Genomic DNA, 25,725 nt, shown 5'->3' on the forward strand with positions numbered 1-25,725 from the left:
CGCAAAACGGCAGGGGGAAAAGAGCAAGCGGCGTGCAGAGGGCAAGCGCACGGCTCGAGAGAAAGGGGCCGCCGCCAAACACCCCCCCCTTCCGCGGCTCCGATGGGCAGCGCGGATGACATCATCCTATGGCGAATGACGCAGGTTCTATTTTTAAGGGGCCAATGGGAGGGCCCGTGCGGCGGTCACGTGGGCCGGGAAGGTTACTTAGTGTCAGCCTAATGACAGGCGTATCAAAGGGAGGCGCGCGCGCTGCCGGGGCTGGGTCTTGCGCGGCCGGAGGGGCGCGCGCGGGTCTGTGTGTGAGCGCGCGCAGGGAGGAGGGGTGGGGAGGACGGGGCTGCACAGGCGCTTTGCCCTGCATGCGCTGCGGTGCACGGGCGGCGGCGGGAGCAGCAGCAGCAGCAGCAGTGAGCTTAAGGAAGGGAGAAGGCAGAGGGGAGCGGAGCAGCAGGAGGAGGAGGAGGAGGAGGGGATGCACCTGCTAGCACCTGCGGCGGCGTTGCCCTGAGCCGGCCTGCTGGGCTGCAAGGCGACGGCTCCGCGCGGCGTTGCCCTTCGTGCCCCATGGCGGCGGCGCCAGGCCCCGGCCGCCCGCTTGCCCCCGGCGTGGCTCCTGCGCAGCCAGCCCCCGGCCCCTGCGGCCGAGCGTGAGCCGCCGCCAGGAAGCGGCCGCCCGGAGCGCCCTTAAAGCCCGGTGCCAGCCTCGCGCGGGCTTTGCAAAGGAGGCGCGCTTTGCAAAGGCGTCGCGGGTGGGGGGCCGCCCCGTGGCGGAGGCCGATGGTGGAGGGGCCACCCGGCGGGCGGCAGCTGGAGCGGGGCGGACCCGGCTTGGGAGGGGCCGCGGGGAGAGGCGGCGGGCGCGGCCGGCTCCCTCTCCTGCCCCCAGCCCAGCCTGCGGGTGACCTTTGACTGGGACAAGCGGGACTGGACGCGCCGGGCTTCCCGGAGGCTGGCGGCCCTGCCCTCCATGCCCTTCTCCGGGGGGTCTTCCCTGGAGAAGCTGCTGCTGCCGCTGCCGGGATCGGGCTCCTTGGGCCAGGAGTAGCCTGCATGGGGGCCCCAGCAGGCCGAGGACTGGGCTGGATGTGATCGTGGTGCCGCCTGGGCTCGAACGCGTCGGCGGAGGGGTTCCGCCTTGCGCCGGAGGGAGCGGCCCCTGCCCCGGGGCAGATGGAGGAGAGGCCGGACGCCACGCCGGGGTGCTAAGGGGACTCTCTGTGCCCAACGTCCTTCGGGCTCCGCCGGCCGCGCAGACTCTTGCAGGCTGCCAGGATGGAGACCAAGATCCCGCCGGCCGTCACCCCCACCAGCCCCTCCTCCCCGGGGATGTCCCCGGTCCCGCCGCCGGATAAAGTGGACGGCTTCTCCCGGCGCTCGCTGCGCCGCTCCCGCCAGAGGAGGTCGCACAGTTCCTCCCAGTTCCGGTACCAGAGCAACCAGCAGGAGCTCACGCCTCTCCCTTTGTTGAAAGGTAAGGCCCAGGTAGGACTGTAGAAGGACTGGGTGCCATCAGCACCTGTAGCTGCTCCACCCCCACCCCCAAGAAGAGGAACAGAGGCTAGGCGGCCATCTGTCAGCAATGCTGATTCGATGACCTCAGGCAGATCATGAGAGGGAGGGCATCTTGGCCATCTTGTGGGCATGGAGTAGGGGTCACTGGGGGTGTGTGGGGGGGAGGTAGCTGTGAATAGCCTGATTTGGTCCGGGGGTTGGACTAGATGACCCTGGTGGTCCCTTCCAACTCCATGATTCTGTGATGCAGGAGTCCTGTGCTTCTGGGAGGCCTTGGGAGAGCCAAGGGCTCCGGTACCTGAGCCTGGGCTCTGAGTTGCTTTTTAGCCCTGCTGCTGACTGACTGGGAGTAGACTAATAGGCATAGGCGAGCTGTAGTAGGTGCAGTCTCTCCAGCCCCACACATGAAGACTGGGGCAGTTACAGAAAGTACTTTCCAGAACTTTTGCTAGGGTTGCTCAGGAGTCTGGATGTTCTGAAGGCTAATAGGTACTAGGGCGATTTTCACAGGAGCATATGAAGCTGCCTTATACCGAATCAGACTGTTGGCCCATCAAGGTCAGTATCGTCTAAGAGTGACTGCAGACGTCTTTCACATCACCTACTGCCTGGTCCTCTTTAACTTAAAATGCTGGGACCTTCTGCATGCCAAACAGATGCTCTCCCCCACGGAGCCACAGTCTCTTTCCTTGGGACTAATGGCCCCCCACGTTAAGCTCTAGCTCAGACTGAACCTGGGACCTTCTGCATTTGAACATAAGAAAGGCCCTGCTGGATCAGACCAAGACCCATCAAGTCCAGCAGTCTGTTCACACAGTGGCCAACCAGGCAGATGCTCTGCCACCGAGCCACAGCCCCTCCCCTTGCCGGTATGCCAGTAATCATCATACTTTCCCTCCCTCTTCTTACCAAATACCCTTCTACAGGTGCATCATCCTTTGCTTGTGTCACTGTGACAGAATTGGGAGCGATTGTGGGTTGTCTCCCCCCCCCTTCCCTGGTAGTATAGTGAATTTGGGCAGTGATGCAAGGTGGGAATAAGCAGGTTTTGGGGCCACCATTCCAGAAGGGGCAGAGCTTGGAGCCAGGCAAGGTCACCTCCAAGGCCATCATTTCCACCTGTGATTAAAAGAGTCTGGGTTTTGACCACTAAATGGGCTTTAGTTTCCACTATGTCTCAGATTCCTGGGCAGATGCATTCAGAAAAGATCTTTCATACAGAGTGAGATTACTGGTCCATCTAGTGGAGTACTGACCCTCAGAAGCTTTCCAGCCGCTGGAGCTGCGAACGAGTCTTCCTCAGCTCGGCTACTTTGGAATCCTTTTAACCGGAGATGATGGTGACTGAATCAGGTTCCCTTAAACTTGCACTCATACTACTGAGGGATTGATGGGTACTTTTAATTTCCGTAGATTTCAAAGGGAGGGTCAAGCACATGCCCAGCTCTTTCCCACTGAAATTAATTATGGTTCAAAACTGCCAGCCTGCAGTACCTTGAAAAGAGAGCCCATGGAAGAAGAAGAGTTGGTTTTTATATGCCGACTTTCTCTACCTCTTAAGGAAGAATCACACCGGCTTACAATCACCTTCCCTTCCCACAACAGACACCCTGTGAGGTAGGTGGGGCTGAGAGAGTTCTAACAGAGCTGTGACTAGCCCAAGGTCACCCAGCTGGCTTCATGTGGAGGAGCGGGGAAACAAATCCACTTCACCAGATTAGCCTGCGCTGCTCATGTGGAGGAGGGGGGAGTCAAACCCGGTTCTCCAGATTAGAGTCCACCGCTCTTAACCACCAGGGTGATTTACACTCTGGACTCAAAAGGTTGGTCTTGAACATGGAAAACCCAGGTTCAGAGCTGAGCTATCCAGCTTTCTTTGGCTAGTCACTGTCAGCCTAACCTGCCTCACCCAAATGCTGTAGCTTGGAACTTCACGGAAAAGCAGTACATAAAACGCAAGACATGCATTGAGTCATGAATGTCCGTAGGCTAGATGCAGAGGCAAGCTTTTGCCTGTCAAAGCTCCTGCCCGATGCAGGCACTAGTCTCTGTTGCAGTTGTAGCACCAGCCAGGTTGCTTCCTCACCAAGCTCCGTGATACTGCTTGGGTATTGCTTTGAGACGGGAAGGGTGGCTGCTTGGAGTTGACCTGTTAACCCTCACTTCTGCGGTGCTGGACTTGGGATACTTAGTTGGGCTGTTGGGCCCTTTGCTGGACATGTCACCTTTTCATACTGGTGCCTGGCCTCTGCTTTTAGGAGGTGACCCAGTAGCCATGGCTCAGTGGTATAACATCTGCTTGGCATGCAGAAGGTCCCAGGTTCAGTCCCCGGCATCTCCATTTAAAGGGACTAGGCGAGTAGGTGATGTGAAAGACCTCTGCCTGAGACCCTGGAGAGCCGCTGTCAGGTCTGAGTAGACAATACTGACTTTGATGGACCAAAGGTCTGATTCAGTACAAGGCAGCTTCATGTGTGTTCATGTGTGAGCCTTGGTTCTATTGCTGTGCTTTTCCAGAAGTACGTTTGGGAGTATTGGCCACCGAGGGCTTTTCTGGCTCTGAGTTTTTGCTCCAGCGTGGCTTAACTGCACTGTTCCCCCCCCTCCCCCTTTCACACAGTATCATTTGCTTGGTCCTTCCTCTCCCGTTTGTTTGGTGTGTGTGTGTTTTTTTAATTTTCCCCATGTTTTTTCAGTCCATCGCAAAAGTGGTATGAAGAAAACACCAGAAAAAGTTGAGAGCTACCAAAGCATACTGTGTGTTAAGGGAGTAGGAAAACTGGTGCAGTTCAGAAGCCAAGCTGGAACAAAAACCTGGTGAGGAAAAGCCCTGAGTAGCAGTTCCTTGACCTGGCCTGGATGGCTCAGGCTAGCCTGATCTCGTCGGATCTCAAAAGCTAAGCTTGGTCAGCCCTGGTTAGTATTTCGATGGGAGACCTCCAGGGAATACCAGGGTCTCTAAGCAGTGGCTTGCAATGGGAAATCACCTTGGTTCATCTCTTGCCTTGAAACCCCTGTGGGTTTGCCATAAGTCAGCTGTGACTTGACTGCACTTTCTAGATACCAGTAGTTTCTTAAACCCCACAAAGTTGAGTGATAATCCTTTGGCTGCACTTTGTAGTGGGAGGACAGCTGGGGCAGAGTTGCTGCCCACCCAGAGGATTGCCCTCTTGGAAGTCTTTCTATGGGGCGGCAGCATCCTGATCCCGGGGGCTGAGCCCTATTTCTAGGTCCTCTCACAGTTGCACAAAGTGCAGTTTCAGCACCTTGAGCTGTTTTCTAAAGTCCACACGGGGACATTCTGTGGGTTTCACTATCGGTGCTCTCCGCAGCGGGCAAAGGGGGTCTGTCTGTTGGTAGCCACCCACACCCTAGTTGCAGGGGCATAGCCAGGGCCTGATGACTGAGTGCAATAAGAAGCTATTTAAACCCCAGAGGTTTAAAAATAGGTGAGGAGAGAAGTATGGCTATCCATGTGCCTGGCTTCCTGTCAGGATGGGAGGAATGACTCTCTCTTGGAGACTCCTGTTCACTTTGAAAATGCCTTTCAGACTCTGGGAGGTTTCCCCCCCCCCCCAGTCTTTCCAGGCTTAAAAACCAGGAGGGACGGAGAGGAAAGAATCGGGAACAGGGTGCCATATTTGGAACCTGGGGGTGCAGCTACCACACCTCTGCTGTTCCCAGAACTGTGGGCTGCTCATCTCTGCCTCTGGATGTGGCTGTCTGGCCCCAGCGCTGCCATGGCTACGGCTCCCCCCGGGGGGATTCCCAGCGCTGCTTCCTACCCCAAGGGGCACGAAGGAGGAGACGGCAACATGGCCTGCAGGGCTGTAATCGGTGCTGCTGTTCTCAAGCCACAGCTTTTTAGTGGCTGCAGCCGTCTGTTCCCCATTCCCTGCCCTTCTGGTAGCTGTCAGCTCCTCCCGTTCCCATTACCCTGAACCCATGGCTGCTTTATCTACCACGCTTGGAGCCTGGTCTTTCTCCTAGGAGCTCAGGCCGGCATACACAGTTCTCTCCTCCTCCATTTCATTCTCACAGACACCCTGGGGAGGTAGGCGAAGTTGAGAGAGATTGACCCACAGCCATCCTGGGAGTTTGATGAGAGATGAACCAGACACTGATCGCTAAACCACACCGGCTTTAGGTTTCACCCATCAGAAACAGCCCTGTCAGGCTTATCTTGTGCTGGATGCATACCTTTCTGTCAGGAAAGGTCTTGAAGAAGAGTTGGGTTTTATATGCTGACTTTCTCTGTCACTTAAGGAAGAATCAGTCCGGCTTACAGTCACCTTCCCCTCCCCACGACAGACACCCTGGGAGGTAGGTGGGGCTGAGAAAGCTCTAAGAGAGCTGTGACTAGCCCAAGGTCACCCAGCTGGCTTCGTGTGTAGGAGTGGGGAAACCAACCCAGTTCACCAGATTAGAGTCCGCCGCTCATGTGGAGGAGTGGGGGATCAAACCCTGTTCTCCAGATTAGAGTCCACCGCTCCAAACCACCACTATTATTGGGCTATTTTAAATTATATTTTTAAATCTGTTATTGTTTTTATTATGTTTTAGATTGTGTAATCCGCTCTGAGCTCAACCTTTGGGTCGGGGAGAGCGGAGTAGAAATGCAATTAAATAAATAACCACTACACCACTCTTGACTCCCCCCCCCAGTGATCTTTCATTGGTACGTGTTGGGGTAAGGGGTGCATAAGTCATGAACCTGTCTTATACAGGTTGAGTATCCCTTATCCGGACATCCAGACTGACCCCATAACCAGACTGTTTCAGCTCGCGCGCAGGAAGATCTGCGCTGCTCGGGACAGGGTACAGAGGAGACAGGAAGGAGGATGGGAAAGGGTGGGGAGGAAAAAAGGGAAGCCAGCTTTCCTTCCAGGGAGGGGGAGACTACTATTAGCACGCCTGCTAGAAGCTGCTTCACTCTGTCTGCCTCAGATTGGGGTCCAGTTATTCCAAAATACTGAAAGATCCAAAATACAGACCACCTCTGGTCCCAAGCAGTCTGGATAAGGGACACGCAACCTGTACTGAGTCAGACCTTTGGTCTCACAAGATCAGCATTGTCAACTCAGACCGGCAGCCTCTTTTCAGGGTCTCCAGTAAAAAAACAATTTCACATCACCTGCCGCTTGAGCCTTTTCGATAGGGATGCTTGGGCTTTAACCTGGGACCTTCTGCATTCTGCCACTGAGCCACGCCCTTCCACAACCATCTGTGATGGTCAGAGCCAACCTTAATGTTGATAGAGGGACGCTTGCCTGTTCTGCCAGAGCCCTTTGACCTTCTTGACAGCTGCTAACGATAGATCCCCCAGCTGGTGCCGTAATCTGCAAAGGCTGCAGGCTCACTGCAGAGTGGATACAAGTAGCTTAGTGGGGCACTCCCATCACCTGGGCATCTCATTGGCATGGTGTGCCCTGCCACAATTAGCCACATGCATTTGGAGCAAGCAGCCTCTTCCGAGCCTCCTGGAGGTGATGCTGCCACCGCACCCTTTTTAATGCTGGGATCGTCTTCCAGTTCTAGGCCAGAGAACCCCGTCCTGCTTTCTCCCATGCATTCAGGGCCCACGTCTCACTGATCCCAGAGTTGTGTTGTGCCAGGCTGTGAACTGCCATAGCCCTGTCTGTGACAACCACAGCCATTACAGGGTAAAGGCATTAAGCAGGCTGCTAGAGAGCCAGCATGGTGTAGTGGTTAAGAGCGGTGGTTTGGAGTGGTGGATTCTGATCTGGAGAACTGGGTTTGATTCCCCACTCTTCCACATGAGCGGTGGAGGCTAATCTGGTGAACTGGATTTGTTTCCCCACTCCTACACATGAAAGCAGCTGGGTGACCTTGGGCTAGTCACACTCTCTCAGCCCCACCTACTTCACAGGGTGTCTTTTGTGGGGAGGGGAAAGGAAGGTGATTGTAAGCTGGTTTGCTTCTTCCTTAAGTGGCAGAGAAAGTGAGCATATGAAAACCAACTCTTCTTCTAGACCAGGGGTGTCGAACTCATTTGTTACGAGAGCCGGATATGACACTTGGTCAGGCCGGGCCATGCCTCGCCAGCTGGGATGGGGTGTGTGGCTGGCTCGCGGGCCGGATAAGATCTGTCAAGGGGCTGGATCCAGTCTGTGGGTCATATGTTTGACACTCCTGCACTACACAGGTGAGTGCTCCGAGGGATTAACTCGGGCTGCCTGGCGTGTTCACTCTGGTCCAGGAGTGTATATTGCACCCGTACTCCCAAGGAGTCTTCCAAGAAGTCAGAAGGATAAAGGTTGCATTCCAAACCGAGGAAAAGGAAACCTTGCCAGGATCTCTCACCTTGAGAAACTTTTGTAGGACAAGGACCTCCTGTGGGGGAGGGGGCATGGCTCAGTGGCAGAGCATCTGCTTGGCATGCAGGAGGTCCCAGGTTCAATCCTTGGCCTCTCCAGTTTAAAGGATGAAGCAGTAGTTGATGTGAAAGACCTCAGCTTGAGACCCTGGAGAGCCACTGCCAGTATGAGTAGAGCATACTTTGATGGGCCAAGGGACTGATTCAGTATAAGGCAGCTTCACGTGTTCGTGAAGAATACAGTGAGGGTCTGGAATCTGCCCGTCTCTTGCCTCTGTGGGTTCATTTTTGAGTTGGGATGTGCTGCTGTTCAGCTCTGGGGTTGTTTTCACATGACATAGCTCAGCATTGACTCATGTCAGGTAAATAAAGCAGAGGGTACATGCTGGCTTCGTACCTGGGTCTCGGAGAAGGATTTTGCTGTCTCTAGTGAACATAAGAACATAAGAAAGGCCGTGCTGGATCAGACCAAGGCCCATCAAGTCCAGCAGTCTGTTCACACAGTGGCCAACCAGGGGCCTCTAGGAAGCCCACAAGCAAGACGACTGCAGCAGTATTGCCCTGCCTGTGTTCCACAGCACCTAATATATAGCACCTAATATAGTGTCAGAACTGGTCCTTGTGAACCCTTCCTCCTTCCCCGCAGATGCTGCCGTTTCAGAGCTGCATGACCTTCTGTGCAAGAAGCTCCAGCAATGCTCCATCCTCTTCGACTTCCTGGATTGCGTCGCCGACCTGAAGGGCAAGGAGATCAAGCGGGCAGCCCTCAACGAACTGGTGGAGTGCGTGGCCACGAACCGTGGCATTCTCATAGAGCCACTCTACCCCGAGATCATCAAGATGGTGAGGGAGGGCAGGAGGACCCTGGGGTTGGGGGGCAGTGTCCCATAAGCACAAAAGGATGCTGAGTTAACACAACGCATGAAGAGCTCTTGCTGGATCAGACCGGGGGTCCATCTAGTCCAGTGTCTTGTTTCACTGCAGCCGCTCAAGAACCAGCAAAAAGTTCAAGGTCTTCTCCTTGCTTCATCGCACTAGTATTCAGAGGTTTGCTGCCTCTGACTGTGGAGGGCGCCCTTTAGTCACCATGGCTATTGATGGCCCTATCCCCAAATCTGTCTCTTTTAAAGCCAGCCATCCTTTTGTCCACCACTACGTCCACTAGCAGTGAGTTCTGCAATTTAATTACTCATTGAGTAAAGAAGTACTTCTTTTGTTTTCTTTCTGTCCTGAATGTATTGCCTGGCAATTGTATTGGGTAACCCTGAGTTCTGCAGGAAGGAGAAGGGCTGGGAGCCGGAAGGTCTCAGCAAAGGCTTTGACTGCTGAGCAGGACAACTGATGCAAAATGGTATTGGGCAGGAGATATGGTTCCTAGAACCCAGCATTTGTATTCGCCCACTGATACTGAGAAAGAACATTTTGGTTGTGGGTGGAGAGTGACTTTGGTGCAGTGACTAGTCTTCCGTTAGTTTTAGGTGGGCAGCCGTCTTGGTCTGCAGTAGAAGTGTTGAAGTAATTGTCCATGATAGTTGGGAAGAGAAAGCTTCTGTTTCTAGGGGCAATACACACAGATACTATGGGGTAACTTGGTGCTGGAGACCTGTTTCTGAGCATCCTTAAAGCATCTGGCTGGTTGCTAGTCTAACCCCAAGTGCCCATTCCTGGGTCCTTGGACTGCAGAGGGATGTGTTGCCTTATTAAGGCTCAGAAGCCCCATGAATGAAGTAAAAACACGGGGACCTCTTAACGTAGCTGGTTTTTCCACAACCTCTAGATCTCTGTCAATATCTTCCGGACACTTCCACCCAGTGAGAACCCTGAGTTTGACCCTGAAGAAGATGAACCCAACTTGGAGCCCTCTTGGCCACATCTACAGGTGAGACCTCTCTGAATTCTCAGGTATTGGGGAATCTGATAGGAGGGTGGCAGTAACCTGGATGATTTGGGCTTGTCTGAGAGGCAGGAAGGGATGGTGATCTCTCTTTCCAGTTCCTCCCATTTTAAAGTTGGTGTGCCTGTAGTTGCAATGCAGTGGTCAGGAAAGAAGAATGTGGGGCAAGGGTTTTGTGCTCATGGTTCTCAACTCTGCCTGTCTCTTCTCAGCTTGTTTATGAGTTTTTCCTCCGGTTCCTCGAGAGCCCAGACTTCCAACCCTCAGTTGCCAAGCGCTACATAGACCAGAAATTTGTATTGCTGGTGAGTTGGGGGTGTTAGGGGAGTGGGGAAGGCTGGGCAAAGGAGATATTGATATAGTTAATAGATAGGATGCATGTTGTTGGTCATTGTGGGTGTGTGTCCCCTTTTTTCCACATGAGTGCCTCAGTGCTGGACATTGGCTGTGTTTCTTAAGACATCCATTTTGGTTGTGGGTGGAGAGCAACTTTGGTGACCAGACTTTCATTAGTTTTAGATGAGTAGCCGTCTTGATACGCAGTAGAAGAGCAAGATTCCAGAAACATCTTAAAGACCAACTAGATTTAATCTAGGGAATAAGCTTTTGAGGGTCAAAGCTCTTTGACAAAGGGAGCTTTGACTCTCGAAAGCTTATATCCTAGAAATATTTCCCCCCCCCCATCACAACTGATTTATGGCGACCCTGCAGGATTTTCAAGGAAGAGATGTTCAGAGGTGGTTTGGCATTGTCTGCCTCTGCATAGCGACCCTGGTATTCCTTGGTGGTCTCCCATCCAAATGCTAACCATGGGTGACCCTGCTTAGCTTCCAAAATGTGACAAGATCGGGGTATCCAGTTCTAGAAATCTTGATGGTCTTTAAAGTGCTTTAAAGTGTCTTGCTCAGTCTTCAGTTAGCCTCATTTTGCTCTGACGTGACCAATGCAGCTTGGAGAAAGGGATTCCTAGTGTGCCATCCAATGCCCAAGAAGGAATAAATTATTCAAGCAAACTATTGCAATGTCAACATGAAAAGCAAGAAATGAAGCAAGATCTGGGAGCAGCAAGCATCCCTTCCCATGTTTCTGTGTGATGGACTTTAATTGTTGTAGATCAAGATTTCTCAAGCTGGAGTCTGGGAACTTTGTGTGTGTGTGTGTGAGTGAGTGTGTGGTTCTTTCAGATGGTCTGCAAGACACAAGGATGGGGCAAACACCTCTCATGCCCACCCAGCTAATGTGGAAACTGAGCCCTCTCAGTTTTCTAGGAATGGGAGCAGCAACTCTTACCCTCAAGAGAAGGGAATGGAATTGGCTTCCCTTTCGTTCTAAGGGCAGGAGCTCATAAATCTGCTGCCTCCACCCATCTTCCAGATCACTGCAGAGTATTAGCCAGAAAATGGAACTGTCAGCTTGCCAGGTTTCAATAGCTCAGCCCGTAGAATTCTTACTTTGCTGAGTGCCACTAAGAAGATTACCTATTACAGTGGTGATAGTTACTTTAGGTATAAAGTGGGACTGGTTTTCACGCCACTTTCTCATGCAAAGGATTCACTGTAGAAATAGGAAGAAGACATTTAGCATCCATAGACAACTGAAGCTCACTCTGACCGGATGGCCCAGGCTAACTTGATCTTATCAGATCTGGAAAGTTAAGCAGGGTCAACCTTGGTGAGTTCTCAGATGGGAGACTACTAAGGAAGTCCATGGTTGCTTGCAGAGGCCAACAATTGCAAACCACCTCTGAATTTCTTTTGCCTTGAAAACTGTATGTGGTCGCCATAAGTCAGCTGTGACTTAACAATACTTTCCGCCGCCATCAATGGAAGTTCAGGTTTTGTATGATGCTGGTCTTTTTTCTGTTTCCATGTGCAAAGATGAAAGTATTTCCAGCCCCCTTCCCCTTCCTGTTCAGCTGGCCTCTGGGTACAAGTAATTAAAAAGGAAGTTCCTTTGCTGTCTCTGGTGCAAAGTCCCTTCCTATCAAGGGGTGAGATCTATTAGAACTTGGACCTTTTTGGTGGTGGCCCTATAGAATCAGCTACCCTCTGGGAGCTGACTTTGTGAGCCATGTGCAGACAGCACAAACTTGCTTTTTGATATGGTTCTTGCTATATTGTTTTGAGGTTGTGAGAGGTTGAAAAACTCTGTAGGGCATGCCCAGTATACAAGAACTTTGAAATGGCACACGGTGGGCACTGGTAAGGAAGAAGAGATATTAGGGGTCTCCCTCCCCCCCCCCAAAAAAATAGAAATGGGGGTTCTTTAAATATGAAAACAATTATTGTAAGTGGCTCCTGGAGCCATCTGGTATAAAAATAAGAAAATAAACCTGGTAATAATCCACAGAATTGGAAGACAGAAAGGTAGTGATGACCAGTAACTGGCTTTGTTGCTGCAAGTCACACATTCTGTGGGTTGATTAAAACACTACACCAGTGTAGTGTAGTGGTTAAAACGTTGATTAGGATCTGGGAGTAAGGCTAGAATTTATTGAAGAGCAAACCTCGCTGAAGAAGGTCAAGCAAAGGCATGTTGTGCCTCACCATTTTTTTTAGCAATCTTTGAAGCTGTTTGCAAATACATAGAGTCTTTCACAATGTGTTTGACACAGTCCATTGTCAAAGCCTACTAAGGAAACTTAGCAGACACTGGTTAAGAACATGGTCTGCTTATGAATCAGCAACTTAAAAAAAAAAAAAAAGGAATCCAGGAACCGGAGATAAGGAAGCAGTACTGTTCCACAGTATAGTGCCCTGACCTGGATGACCCAGGCTATCCCAATCTCATCAGATCTTGGAAGCTAAACAGGGTCAGCCTTGGTTAGTATTTGGATGGGAGATCACCAAGGAATACCAGGCTTACTACACAGAGTTAAGCAATGGCAACCCACCTCTGAACAACTCTTGCCTTGAAAACCCTATGGGGTTAACTTAGGTCAGCTGTGTTTTGATGGCAAAAAAACAACACTTGACCTATTACTCTGCTTGATGTGTGCACATCCTTAAGAGCCCGACATGCAACAGAAGGTGAGACATGGAAGCCACGTTCTAGTATATAAGAAATAAATAAACATACAGGGAGCTTCACTAGACTAGAAGGGCTTTTATACATTTTTTTAGTTCTTTATGATATAATTATATTATCAGGATGTGTGCTAAACTATAGCTATATTACTGACCACTGAGGAAGGCCTTCTTAGGCTGAAACGCGTCTGGTCCTTTTTGGGATCCTACTTTGGTCAATGTAAGATTCTACATCGCAGGTGTTCATGTTTGTATACATTGAATGTGAAAGTCTAGCCTATGCTAGAGGCCTTATGTTTTTAACTTGAATGTGCACCTTATTAAAATTTATATATTTGTAATTTTAGCATTTTTCAGCTCAACCTATTCAGTCTGGAATCAGTGCTCTGGTTGAGTTCCATTTGGTTCCCCCCCTTTGTTGTTGTTTTTCAAAACAACAACAACCCCAAAACAGTCCCACAAGTAATTGCTGGGATTTTTAACTTTACACCTAGTGAACAATAAGGTAGCAGAAGTTGTTGATGATACTAAATTATTAAGGATGGTGAACTCTGAAGCATACTATGAAGATGGTTTATATTATTCTCATCTTACATCCTGCTCTCCCTGGCAAAGCCAGGCTCAGAGTGGCTTTCAACAAAACCCAAACGTACTAGATTGACATAAAATGCATTAAAACAATTCATATAATAAATCCAGCCCCATAAATATCAGCAGTCGATAAAATCAGCAATAAATAAGTGCATGAAATGGCACTGTTTGGTGGTATATCCGCCTTGCAGGGCCTATGAGCAGTAAGTCTCCCCCCCAACTAGTAGGCAGACTAATTAGAGATGTTAGAGAAGGGGGGGGGGAGATAGGGAGTCCAGCACTGATGTAAAACCATCGCTGTCCTCAACCATAAACCTGGTGGGATAGCTCCGTCTTGCAGGCCCTGCAGAAATCCTTGAGGTCCCGCAGGGCCCTGGTCTCATTTGAGAGGTTGTTCCACCAGGCAGGGGCCAGGGCAGAAAAAGCCCTGGCTGAGGCCAGCTGGACACTGTTTGGCCTGGGGACCACCAGCAGATTGTTATTTGAAGAAGAGGAAGCCTAATGTGTGTAAAGTGCTGTCAAGTCGCAGCTGACTTAATGGGGACCCTGTTGTGGGGTTTTCAAGGCAAGAGGCAAACAGAGGTGGTGCGCCATTGCCTGCCTCCTTGTAGCAACCCTAGACTTCTTGGCAGTCTCCCATCCAATAATTTAATCTGCTTAGTTTCCAAAATCTAATAGGATCAGGCTAGCCTGGGCCATCCAGGTTACTGCGGTCAGTGCCAGTTGGGCCAGTCATGCCTTGGACGGGTGCTAGGCTGGCTGCCATCAATCAGGACCCTGAGAGATAACTGGCAGCAAGAGCACCCAGCCAGCATTGGCAGTAGGGCAAGCCTGATTGGTTGAGTTGCAAACCAAGGAGAGTGGAATTTGGACCTAGAAGTGCTGGGGATCAAGTGTGCCTGCAAGCCTTCCCCCTTGACCTGGGGACCCAGCTTTCTGTTTCTGAGTGGGGCAAGGCTCTGGCTTATCAGGGCCACATGGACAAAGTCCATTTCTTCTTACAAGGGTCAGGCCTTGTGACCCTTAAGAGAACCAGCATGGTGTAGTGGTTAAGAGCGGTGGTTTGGAGCGGTGGACTCTGATCTGGAGAACCGGGTTTGATTCTCCACTCCTCCACATGAGCTGCAGAGGCTATTCTGGTGAACTGGGTTGGTTTCCCCAGTCCTACAAATGAAGCCAGCTGGGTGACCTTGGGCTAGTCACACTGTCTCAGCCCCACCTACCTCACAGGGTGTCTGTTGTGGGGAAGGGAAGGTGATTGTAAGTCGGTTTGAGTCGCCCTTAAGTGGTAGAGAAAGTCGGCATATAAAAACCAACTCTTCTCAATTCATTGAGAGCCCAGGTGTTCAAGTACTTGAAGGACTGTCATATAGAGGAGGGTGCCGAGTTGTTTTCTGTTGCTCCAGAAGGTCGGACCAGAACCAACGGGTTAAGATTAAATCATGAGTTTCCGTCTAGACATTAGGAAGAATGTTCTAACAGAGCGGTTCCTTAGTGGAACAGGCTTCCTCGGGAGGTGGTAAGCTCTCCTTCCCTGGAGGTTTTTAAGAAGAGGTTAGATGGCCATCTGTCAGCAATGCTGATTCTGTGACCTTAGGCAGATGATGAGAGGGAGGGCATCTTGGCCATCTTCTGGTCACTAGGGGTGTGGAGGGGAGAGGTAGTTGTGAATTTCCTGCATTATGCAGGGGGTTGGACTTGATGGCCCTGGTGGTCCCTTCCAACTCTATGATTCTATGTGTGGGAGGATTTGGTGTCACTGATATATTGATGACCACAACTGTGTTTGTCCTTTGGTTTGGACACAGGTGAGGTCCGTGGATGCCTTAAAGCAGTGCTTGACATCAGTGATAGGCTTAAACTGAGGGGATTGGTTGAAACTGTTCTTGCCAGACTCACGCCACTTCTGAAAGATGGGGTTTTCGTTGGTTCTTTTGGGCCTCCTTGCGCTGCCGTTTGATCATCGGTTACCATCTGTGCCAGGGGCACCTTTAATTAGCTGTGGCTGATTCACCAGCTGCGTCCTCACCTAGGCAATGGAATATCATGATTCATGCTCTGGAAGTTTTTCACCTGCATTGCTGTAATGCCTTCCAGGCGGGTTTGCCTTTGAAAAGGGTCTAGAAATCCCAGTGGGTCCAGAATGTGGCAGCCAATTTGTTAATGGGCCTTCTTCAAGGGCCCCCTGGTTTCTGAAGCGGGGTGGGTGGCCCCATGGAATGGAGTTTTCTCAGCAGTTACCCCTTTTTTGCTCCTGGCACTTGGTCCCCAAGGAAGGATCCCTCTGGTTTTGTTAAGATTTCTGGCCTGCCAATAACGGTTCTGCAGAGCCTTTAGGTAGAAGCCTGTGAATGGTCGGTGAAATCATGGCGAAAGGAAAGACATCTGATACCTGTTATGTTGCCATAGATTGCTTTAGGGAAAGTGCCGTCAGGTTGCAGCCAACTTGTGTCAACCCCGTAGGGTTTTCAAGGCAAGAGACAAACAGGGGTGGTTTGGTGGTCTCCCATCCAAGTACTAACCAGGGCCAACCCTGCTTAGGTCTTGTGATCTGATGACATTGAGCCATCCTGGGCCATCCACTTAAGGGTGTAGAATGCTTTAATGGAAAGTCAGCACAACAGATAAAACTGTTTTGTTTATTCTTTGTATTTCATTGTTGAATGCTTTTCAAACTTGCCATACATTGCCTTGAAAGCGTCTGGGTTAGAAGGTGGGAAAAATTAATGAATCACATTTCTCTTACAATAGTATGAGGTGGGCATAGCTGAAATATTTGATTGTCCTTGTTCTCACTAAGATTAACTTGAGGGTGGTTCAGGGGAATGGACTGTGGCTCAGTGGTAGAATGTCTACTTAGCCTGCAGAAGAGCCCCTGGTTTAATCCCCCAATATCTTGAGTTAAAAGGGTCAGGTAGTAAGAGAGACCTCTGCTTGAGCCCCTAGAGAGATGCTGCCATGCATTGAAGACCACAAGCAGAGCACTTGACAATGACAATGAAACCTTTAATGGCATAATTATTATTACAGTTATTACAAAATAATCATAAAACCTAATATCAAGCAGAGCACTTGGAACACATTAAGCTGTCTTATACTGTCAGACCTTTGGTCTTTCAAGGTCAGTCTTGTCTAGTCTTAAGGGGCAGCATCTCTCCAGGGTCTCAGGCAGAGGTCTTTTGCACCTCCTATGACTTGATCCTTAACTGAAGATGCCAGGGATTGAACCTGGGACTTTTTGCATGGAAAGCTTTGCCACTGAGCCATAGCCCCCTCCCCTGTCTTCTTACTGTCTCTGTTTCCCTCCAGCTACTAGAGCTCTTTGACAGCGAGGACCCCCGGGAACGTGAATACCTCAAGACCATCCTCCACCGTGTCTACGGCAAGTTCCTGGGCCTGCGCGCCTACATCCGCAAGCAATGCAACAACATTTTCTTGCGGTGAGCTCTTCTTCTTCCACCCCACCCTGATCCCACTGGTCTGGAGAACAAGGGAGTCAATCAGTGGCTCAGCTTTCAGCTCCGCTTTGTGCTACTTCTGGTCCAAAAGCCATCCCACTGCCTTTAAAACATAAGAGCAGCCATCCCGCATCACGCCAATGGTCCATATAGTCCAGCCTCCTGTTTTTCACATAGTGGCCTAGCCACCTACCCCCAGGATGACCAACATGCTGGGCACAGAGGCCAAAACTGCCTCCAGCCAGCGTGGTGTTGTGGTTAAGAGGGGTGGTTTGGAGCAGTGGACTCTGATCTGGAGAACCAGGTTTGATTCCCCACTCCTCCACATGAGTGGCGGAGGCTAATCTGGTGAACTGGATTTGTTTCCCCACTCCTCCACATGAAGCCAGCTGGGTGAACTTGGGCTAGTCACACTCTCTCAGCTCCACCTACCTCACAGGGGGTCTGTTGCGGGGAGGGGAAGGGAAGGTAATTGTAAGCCTGTTTGATTCTTCCTTAAGTGGTAGAGAAAGTTGGCATATAAAAACCAACTCTTCTCCTCCTTCTCCTCCCCCTCCTCCTCCCCCTCCTCCTCCCCCCCCCAATCATGGACTTTAGAAGGTTCTTGCCTCTGAACTTGGAGGCTCCATATAATCATCCTGGCGAGAACTATAGACTGGCCTCTCTTTCATGAACTTGTCTAATCCCTATTAAAGTCAGCTAAATTAGTGGCCATGATCTCATTCTGTAACAGCAGATTCCACAAGCCGACTACCCTTTGAGTGAAGGAGAACTTCCTTTTGCCTGTTCTGAATCTGCCTGCCTGAATTTGAGTGGTCCAGGCTCTGAGAGCACCGCTGGTGGGAATGATGCTGTTTAACTGTAATGCCACTTGGTGCCCACTAGAGGGCAGGATAAACTCCCCCTGTTCCCTCATTTCCTAGCTAGGAGTCCATATCTGCTCCTCTATTGCCCCTTGTAAGAAAATCATTTGAGTGACTTGTCTAGGAGGTTCTGAGACCTCTCAGCGTCCATCTTTTTCCATGCCTTCTTTTTAGCGGACAGGAAGAATGGAGGGAAAGAACCACTCCGACTGACTCTCTTCCTCTTCCCTCCCTCCAGCTTGGTATATTAAAAAGAAAATATCCAATGGTGTGAAATAGCCAAGCTACCAAAGTCAGCTAGGATGTGGGAGGGCATGGCTGGACAGTGAACCTGGATGTAATGAAGTCAGACCTGTGATTAGGGTTGCCAACCTCCAGTTAATTCGTACAGGAGCGAAAATACTATTAAACAAGGTGCAAATCTTTATAACTAGCTACGTGCAATAACATACAATGTAGGACAATATATACAAAAGGACCTACAACAATTGTTTACAAATATTCATATTCTCAATTTTCCCAAAGCTTTGTACTCAGCTTTGGGACAATTGAGAATAGGAATATTTGTAAACAATTGTTGTAGGTCCTTTTGTATATATTGTCCTACAGTGTATGTTATTGCACGTAGCTAGTTATAAAGATTTGCACCTTGTTTAATAGTATTTTCGCTCCTGTACTAATTTCCAAATCTCTTGATATATGTACAGTGGTGTCTAATTTTTCCCTAACCTCCAGTTAATAGCAGAAGATCTCCTGCTATTACAACTGATCTCCAGCTGATAGAGATCAGAGAAAATGACCCGCTTGGGCAATCGGACTCTATGGCATTGAAGTCCTTCCCCTCCCAAACCCCGCCCTCCTCAGGCTCTGCCCCAGAAACCTCCCACCGATGGCGAAGAGGGATCTGGCAACCCTACCTGTGATCTCTAGTGTGGAGAAGACTGTGATGAGATGCCCCATTCTCTTCTTCTTCCCTGCCAGGTTTATCTACGAGACAGAGCATTTCAATGGTGTGGCGGAACTGCTGGAGATCCTGGGGAGGTAACCGCCGAGCTGTGCCTTTAACACCTGTGGTTCAGAGCTGCCTTTCCGTTATTTCCTCACAAAGCTGTGTGTTGCAACTCCTGTCTCTTCCCACCCTCACTTTTTCCTCAGTCTGTGAATCCTGTGCTTCTTCCTAGCTGAGGTGGAATAAAAAGGGCAGAATGGTAAGGCATCCTAAGTGAAGGTGGCAGACACATGAGAAACAATATGCTGCCCTTCAAGTCCAAGGTTGTGTGACTGTCGGAGGGGGGGATTCTTTAGTATCTTCATGTCTCCTAGCAATTGCTGGAGGTGGAATTCTTAGTGTCTTCCTTCCATGCATCAAGAGCCACAGGATGGTATTTGCTTACCAGGCAGGGGCAAATGGCTCTCAGCCTCTCCTCTTTTCAGCAGTAACCCATGTTTGCTTCCCTTTCTGTTCAGTATCATCAATGGCTTTGCCCTGCCCTTGAAGACAGAACACAAGCAGTTCCTGGTACGAGTCCTCATCCCACTTCATTCAGTGAAATCCCTCTCCATATTCCATGCCCAGGTGAGAGCCACAAAAGGGAGTTGATTGGCAGTGTGGTGTAAGGGTTAGAGTGTCAGACTAGGATCTGGGAGACCCAGGTTCAAATCCCGATTTGGCCATGAAAGCTTGCTGGGTGACCTTGGCCCAGTTGCGCGTGCTGTCTCTATGTCAGCCTAAACTAACAGGATTGTTTATTAGGATATTTAAAAAGACACAAATGATGCTGTAAGCTGCTTTAGATCCCCTGGTGGGGGGAAAGCAGGATAGAAATGTATTATATTGAATTCCAGGATGGTGGTGGAACTTTGTTATGCATTGTATGAAGAGAGTGGACAGCTTCTCCCTCTCTCATGATACCAGAACGCGGGGTCATCAGCTGAAGCTGAAGGGTGAGCGATTCAAAACAGACAAAAGGAAGTATTTCTTCACACAATGCATAGTTAAATTGTGGAACTCCCTGGCCCAAGATGTGGTGATGGCTGCCAACTTGGAAGGCTCTAAGAGGGGAGTGGACATGTTCACGGAGGATAGAGCTATCCATGGCTACTAGTCAAAATGAATACTAGTCATGATGCATTCATATTATCTCCAGTCTCAGAGGAGCATGCCCATTATATTAGGTGCTTTGGAACACAGGCAGAATGCTGCTGCAGCCGTCTTGTTTGTGGACTTCCTGGAGGCACCCTGATGGCCACTGTGTGAACAGACTGCTGGACTCGATGGGCCTTGGTCTGATCCAGCATGGCTTTTCTTATGTTCTTATGACAATGGAGAAAGGTGGCGCTTGGTTGTAACTGACTCTGATCTCTGTACCCTCACTCTTCTGTCTCTTGCAGCTGGCTTATTGCGTGGTCCAGTTCCTGGAAAAGGATGCCATGTTGACAGAGCATGTGAGTTTGTTGTCCCAAGTGGGTTGTGCAAGATTTGTTGGGAAATAGTGGGACAAGGTGGGGGGCGGAAAGTACAGTAAAGTCACAGCCGAGTTACAACCAACCCCATAGAGTTTTGACGACAAGACGAACAGAGATGGTTTGCTGTTGCCTGCCTCTGCTTAGCAACTCTGGACTTCTTCAGTGGTCTCCCATGCAAGTACTAACCAGGGCCGACCCTGATATTAGTTTCCAATATCTGGCAAGATTGGGCTAGCCTGGGCTATCCAAGTCAGGGCAGGCCTGGGTTAACAGAGGTAAATGGATGAATGCATAGATACAGAAACCCTGAGGGTAGGCCCTCAGCAGAGCATTTCAGATAGGGTTGCCAACCTCCAGCTCTCCTGCTATTACAACTGATCTCCAGCTGATAGAGATCAGTTCACCTGGAGAAAATGGCCACTTTGGCAACTGGACTCTATGGCATTGAAGCCCTTCCCCTATCCAAACCCCACCCTTCTCAGCCTCTGCCCCCCAAATCTCCAGGTATTTCCCAACCCGGAGCTGGCAACCCTAATTCCAGAGCATGACAGCTTGAGAGTCCCCCTATTTTAAGGAGAAAGGGGCTCAGCTTCCAGGAAAAGGTCTAGCTGTAGACAGCTTTTAAAGATGGAGGCCCTGGGCAATGCCAGCATACCTTTCTAACTTCTTGCCTTCTGTTTTCTGTTTCTCTTCCCCTGTTGCACCAGGTGATCCGTGGGCTCTTGAAGTACTGGCCAAAGACCTGCACGCAGAAGGAGGTAGAGATGGGCATTGTGGAGTGAGGGGAAGCATCAGCGTAGCTGTCCCAGTGTGCTGTAGCGGTTAGAGTGTTGTACTAGGATCCAGGAAATTGGTGTTCAAATCCCCACTTGACATGGAAGTTTAGTGGGTGACCTGGGACCAGCCTGATCGTTAAAATTGTTGTGGGGATAAAATTGAGAGAAACGTGCCAGGTTGGTTTGGCCATCAAGGCCCCTAGGAAAAGTCTCTTAGGGCAGCCCTGGATGAGGTGTGCAGGAGCTGACACGAGCTGGCGAGAGAGCTGCAGCCGCTGCCACTAGGAGACAGAAGTGAGCTGAGCCCCTATGCCACGTGTGGCGGGCAGAGACACAATATGCCTTTTCTTCTTTGTTTCCTTCTTCAGGGGAGAGGGGGCTTTTCCAAGCCATTTTGGCTTCCCAGTTTACTCCTAGAGCCGTTTTTGGCCTTGAGTTCTTTGAAGGAACAGTAGGGTAAAAACAGATGGATGGATCTTCGTGAGGCAGTACCATACTCCCAGTCCTTTCCTAATTTCCCCATCCCTCATTCTTCTGCATTCAAGAGGTCATTTTTGTATAAGGAATAGGGTCATTGGGGTAAAAAACGGATCAGGAGCGTTTTCCCACGATTTGATTGGAAAAATCATTAGGGGGAAAAAGCGTGGACCTATCTTTAATACATTTTGGCATACATTTTGAGAAATATGATAAGCTGCAAGACTTCTAATTGCGAAACAGTGGAGGCAAACTAATATGTTACCTACTGATACACAGCTTAGAAAGTACAGGCTAGGTATAATTTTTGATAAAATACCAGCCTGCAAGCAGTTGAAAAGAGGGAAAACATTTCCACAGGTTCTCTTTGTTCAAAGGTGGTCCTCATTCATAAGTCAAACCAAAAGAGATGACCCACATAGCAATTCTGAGTTACATATGAAACATGTTAGGATGATTTAATATTACTCTTTTCTGAAGGTATAATAAGTGCCATGGATAGAACTTCTTTCAGGGTTTTTTTTGTTGTTGTTGTTAGAGCTGGATATAGACATTTATGATTATGGGTAGTATGTAAACTTTGATAATTGTAATAACTCCTCCCGGAAAAAAACCCTGGTCAGGGGAGCATTTTTATATACAGAACAGGACTATAATAAAATGGAATTGTTAAAGAGGCCATTTTGATAATAAGAGGGCTGCAGTTTTAATTGTACATGGAAAATCTGAAGGCAGTTCCCTCCCACACCCCTTCCATAGCGCTTTGTTCATTATATGTACCACCGTATCCTCATTGCGTTCTTTCCTACTCTTTGTAATCCAGTTTTGCCACATTATTATATGTATTACTCTTTTCTGCTGCACTGTTTCTCATCTTTGTAATCTAGCTCTACTTCATTGCCATACGTATTAATGCTGTTTTATTGGATTGCTTTTTAAAGTTTTGTAAATCCACATTCGAGAAAAGTCAGGCTAGCAATGAATACATATTTTTCCTCCTCCCACCAGGTGATGTTCCTGGGAGAGATAGAAGAGATCCTAGATGTCATTGAACCCTCACAATTTGTGAAGATTCAGGAGCCGCTTTTCAAGCAGGTGGCTCGCTGTATCGCCAGCCCTCACTTCCAGGTGACCGTGGCAGGGAAGGGGAATGAGCTGAGTTAGTTCAGTAGCAGGGCTGTCTGCGTGAGGAGTCAGTTGTGGGTCAATTGGCCTCCTGATGTGCTGGGGGGGGGGAGACCTTTCCTCCTGCTTTCCCCCCAGTTCTTGTGCACTGTGACCCCTGCTTTGTCCCCTGCAGGTTGCAGAGCGGGCTCTGTATTTCTGGAACAACGAATACATCTTGAGCCTGGTGGAGGATAACTGCAACACAGTGCTGCCCACCATCTTTGCCACACTCTATCGTGTCTCCAAGGAGCACTGGAACCCGTGAGCACGCGCATGGGTTGGGAGACGCATGTGGCAGGCAGGCACCTGGTGGTGGGCTCTATTGAGATACTCAGAACACCCCCTCCCGGGAAGGAGAGACCATACTCTACAGGCCCCCCAACTTTTTGAGTCTGCAGGCAGCTTTGGATTTCTGATAGTGTGGTGGGCACAGCCACAAAATGGCTGCCGCAGGAGGCAGAGCCAGCAACAAAATGGCTGCAGCAGCTTACCTTCAATTACACAGTGAGGTGTAATTGTGCTGTGGTGTAAATGTGCTGTGGTGGCAGCTGCTACCAAAGATTTAAAGATCTGCACAGCCAATCAGCTATGTGATCAAAAGCCCCATCTGACCCGGCCCACTTGGAGTGATGGATTATGGAGAACCGGGTTTGATTCCCCACTCTTCCACATGAGCTGCGGACGCTAATCTGGTGAACTGGGTTTGTTTCCCCACTCCTCCACACAAAGCCAGCTGGATGACCTTGGGCTAGTCACAGTTCTCTCAGCCCTAACTACCTCACAGGGTGTCCGTTGTGGGGAGGGGAAGGGAAGGTAATTGTAAGCCGGTTTGATTCTTAAGTGGTAGAGAAAGTTGGCATATAAAAACCAACTCTTCTTCTTTTTCTTCTTTCTAAAAACACTTGGTGGGTGCCAGAAAAGGTGTTGGCAGGCACTATGTTGGGAACTCCTGCCATATTCCCTTGCATGAAATGGGAACAGAGTCCTTTTGACCTCCTGTAAGAGGTTGGGTGTCTGTTGCTTTTAGGGGTGGAGGCAACATAGTGAGTTGGTGTGTCACTCTGTGGTTTTCCCCCTCCTTCCCCTAGGACCATTGTTTCTTTGGTCTACAATGTCCTCAAGACCTTTATGGAGATGAATGGGAAACTCTTTGATGAACTCACAGCCTCTTACAAGGTGGAGAAGCAGCAGTAAGTGTGTGGGGCTGGGCGGGGGGTGGGGGGAGAACCTGGACCTCTCCTCTTGTTTTGGTGTCTGCATTGGTGGCCTTGGCCAAACCAAAAGGGCTTTCTGGCTATTTGGTGTCTTACCTCCTAAACAAAAGCCATACAGGCTCGAATGTGTTATTGAATTCCTCCCCAGCGTGGAGGAGAAATGTAGCCAAGGCAGAGAAAGGGGGTCATTAGCATCCCTTGGCTTCATAAGAAAACAGCTTCTGCCATGATACATCTTACACTAAAGCTGCTGCTATAAAGAGCTCTTGTTCTGTGTCTTTCTCCACCACTGCCCCAAATGCTGTGGTTTTTATTTTGGTTTCAGCATGGTGGTGTCAGAAGGTCGGACCAGAAACAACGGGCTGAAATTAAACCAAAAGAGCTTCCGTCTAGACATTAGGGAGAATTTTCTAACCGTTAGAGCAGTTCCTCAGTGGAACAGGCTTCCTCGGGAGGTGGTGGGCTCTCCTTCCCTGGAAGTTTTTAAGAAGAGGTTGGATAGCCATCTGTCAGCAATGCTGATTCTATAACTTTAAGCAGATGATGAGAGGGAGGGCATCTTGGCCATCTTCTGGGCATGGAGTAGGGGTCACTGGGGGTGTGTGGGGGGGGAAGGTAGTTGCGAATTTCCTGCATTGTGCAGGGGTTTGGACTAGATGACCCTGGTGGTCCCTTCCAACTCTGATTCTATGAGTCTGCTGACCACATGGGTCTGCTGCAGGTTTCCCCAAACCTACTTTGGTGTGATCTGTCCTGCAAGACTGTACTGAAAGTGGGTTTGGGGACAGAGTGGACAGGAAAGTTCCGGATTTCTCCACCGTCTTGCCCATATCCAGTACTGCTCCCTTCCTCCCCCATTTCTGGCAAGATTGTGGACTTTCAAAACAGTATCAGTAGTGGGTATAACACTATAGTGTGAATACTATAGTGACATATCTACTACCACTCTGATCTGGATGGCAGTCTAGCCTGATCTCGTCCACTCTTGGAAGCTAAGCAGGGTTGGCCCTGGTGAGTGCTTGGATGGGAGACCACCAAAGAAGATCAGATTGGTACTCAGAGGCAGGCAATGTCAAACCACCTCTGTTTGTCTCTTGCCTTGAAAAACCTACACGGTCACCATGAGTTGGCTATGATGATGGCACTTTCCACCACATCTACTACCAGTTACAAAAAAGGCACAAAGCCTACTGGAGACAGATCCGATGGGAATGGAAGATAGGAGAAAGCTTGGGGAAACCTGCCACCTCCACCCCCCATGGAGAAGCATCACTGCAATCAGGGCGGAATGGAGAATTGTTCCTAATGCGGAAGCTACTGAAGTCTTTGTGCCTTTGTGATGGGATTTTTCTAGAGCTCCTCCTGTCAGCCATCTTGTTGTACTGCAGACGCTGGTCCTGGGGCTGAAGGAGGAAGGAGGCTGCTTCTTTTCCCCCGCTCACCCTGCCCTCCCCCCTGCCCTCTTTTTCCCAAAGGGAACTGAAGAAGGAGAAGGAGCGGCAGGAGCTGTGGCGGCAGCTGGACGAGCTCCAGCTGCGGAAGCTGCAAGGACTGGAGGAGGCCAAGATGAACCGCCTGAACCTGCAGCACAGCCTGGCTGTGCAGAGGGGAGAGGCGAGCTAGGAGGCCCCTCTCCCCTGGGATCCCCCCTGCTGTGGCGTGGGAGCGACACACACTGGTGCAGTCCCCATCCTGTACAGCTGACCCCCACTCACCAGGCCTGTGCCAAACCAGAGCTCGTGCCCTCTGCCCTTCTTGTTGGTGGGCGTGCCCCCCCTTCCCCATTGCCCCACAGGGAATTGTCGAGGCCCCCATTTAACACTAGAGTCTGTGACATTTGGGCAAGTGCACAGCTCTATTGGGAGGGGGAGAAGAATTGGAGGGTCTCTGTTGCTGTCCTTGGTGTCCCCTAAGACGGGCTGGAGGGGGGGTTGCATTTAG

At 50.1% G+C, this 25,725-nt stretch overlaps 1 protein-coding gene across 1 annotated transcript; it reads left to right on the plus strand.

Annotated features, from left to right (window-relative positions):
* The first annotated feature begins 1,265 nt into the window (after positions 1-1,265).
* PPP2R5B (protein phosphatase 2 regulatory subunit B'beta) lies at positions 1,266-25,585 on the plus strand. The gene is made up of 13 exons (XM_056852635.1): positions 1,266-1,474; positions 8,499-8,695; positions 9,630-9,731; positions 9,959-10,051; positions 16,673-16,803; positions 18,666-18,725; positions 19,152-19,260; positions 20,076-20,129; positions 20,858-20,908; positions 22,412-22,531; positions 22,704-22,831; positions 23,659-23,760; positions 25,260-25,585. Exons 1-13 carry the CDS (start codon positions 1,276-1,278, stop codon positions 25,405-25,407), a joined length of 1,494 nt encoding a protein of 497 aa, XP_056708613.1. The 5' UTR covers positions 1,266-1,275; the 3' UTR covers positions 25,408-25,585.
* Positions 25,586-25,725: the final 140 nt, after the last annotated feature.

Source organism: Euleptes europaea, chromosome 7 (assembly GCF_029931775.1).
Source record: "Euleptes europaea isolate rEulEur1 chromosome 7, rEulEur1.hap1, whole genome shotgun sequence".
Taxonomy (NCBI): domain Eukaryota; kingdom Metazoa; phylum Chordata; class Lepidosauria; order Squamata; family Sphaerodactylidae; genus Euleptes; species Euleptes europaea.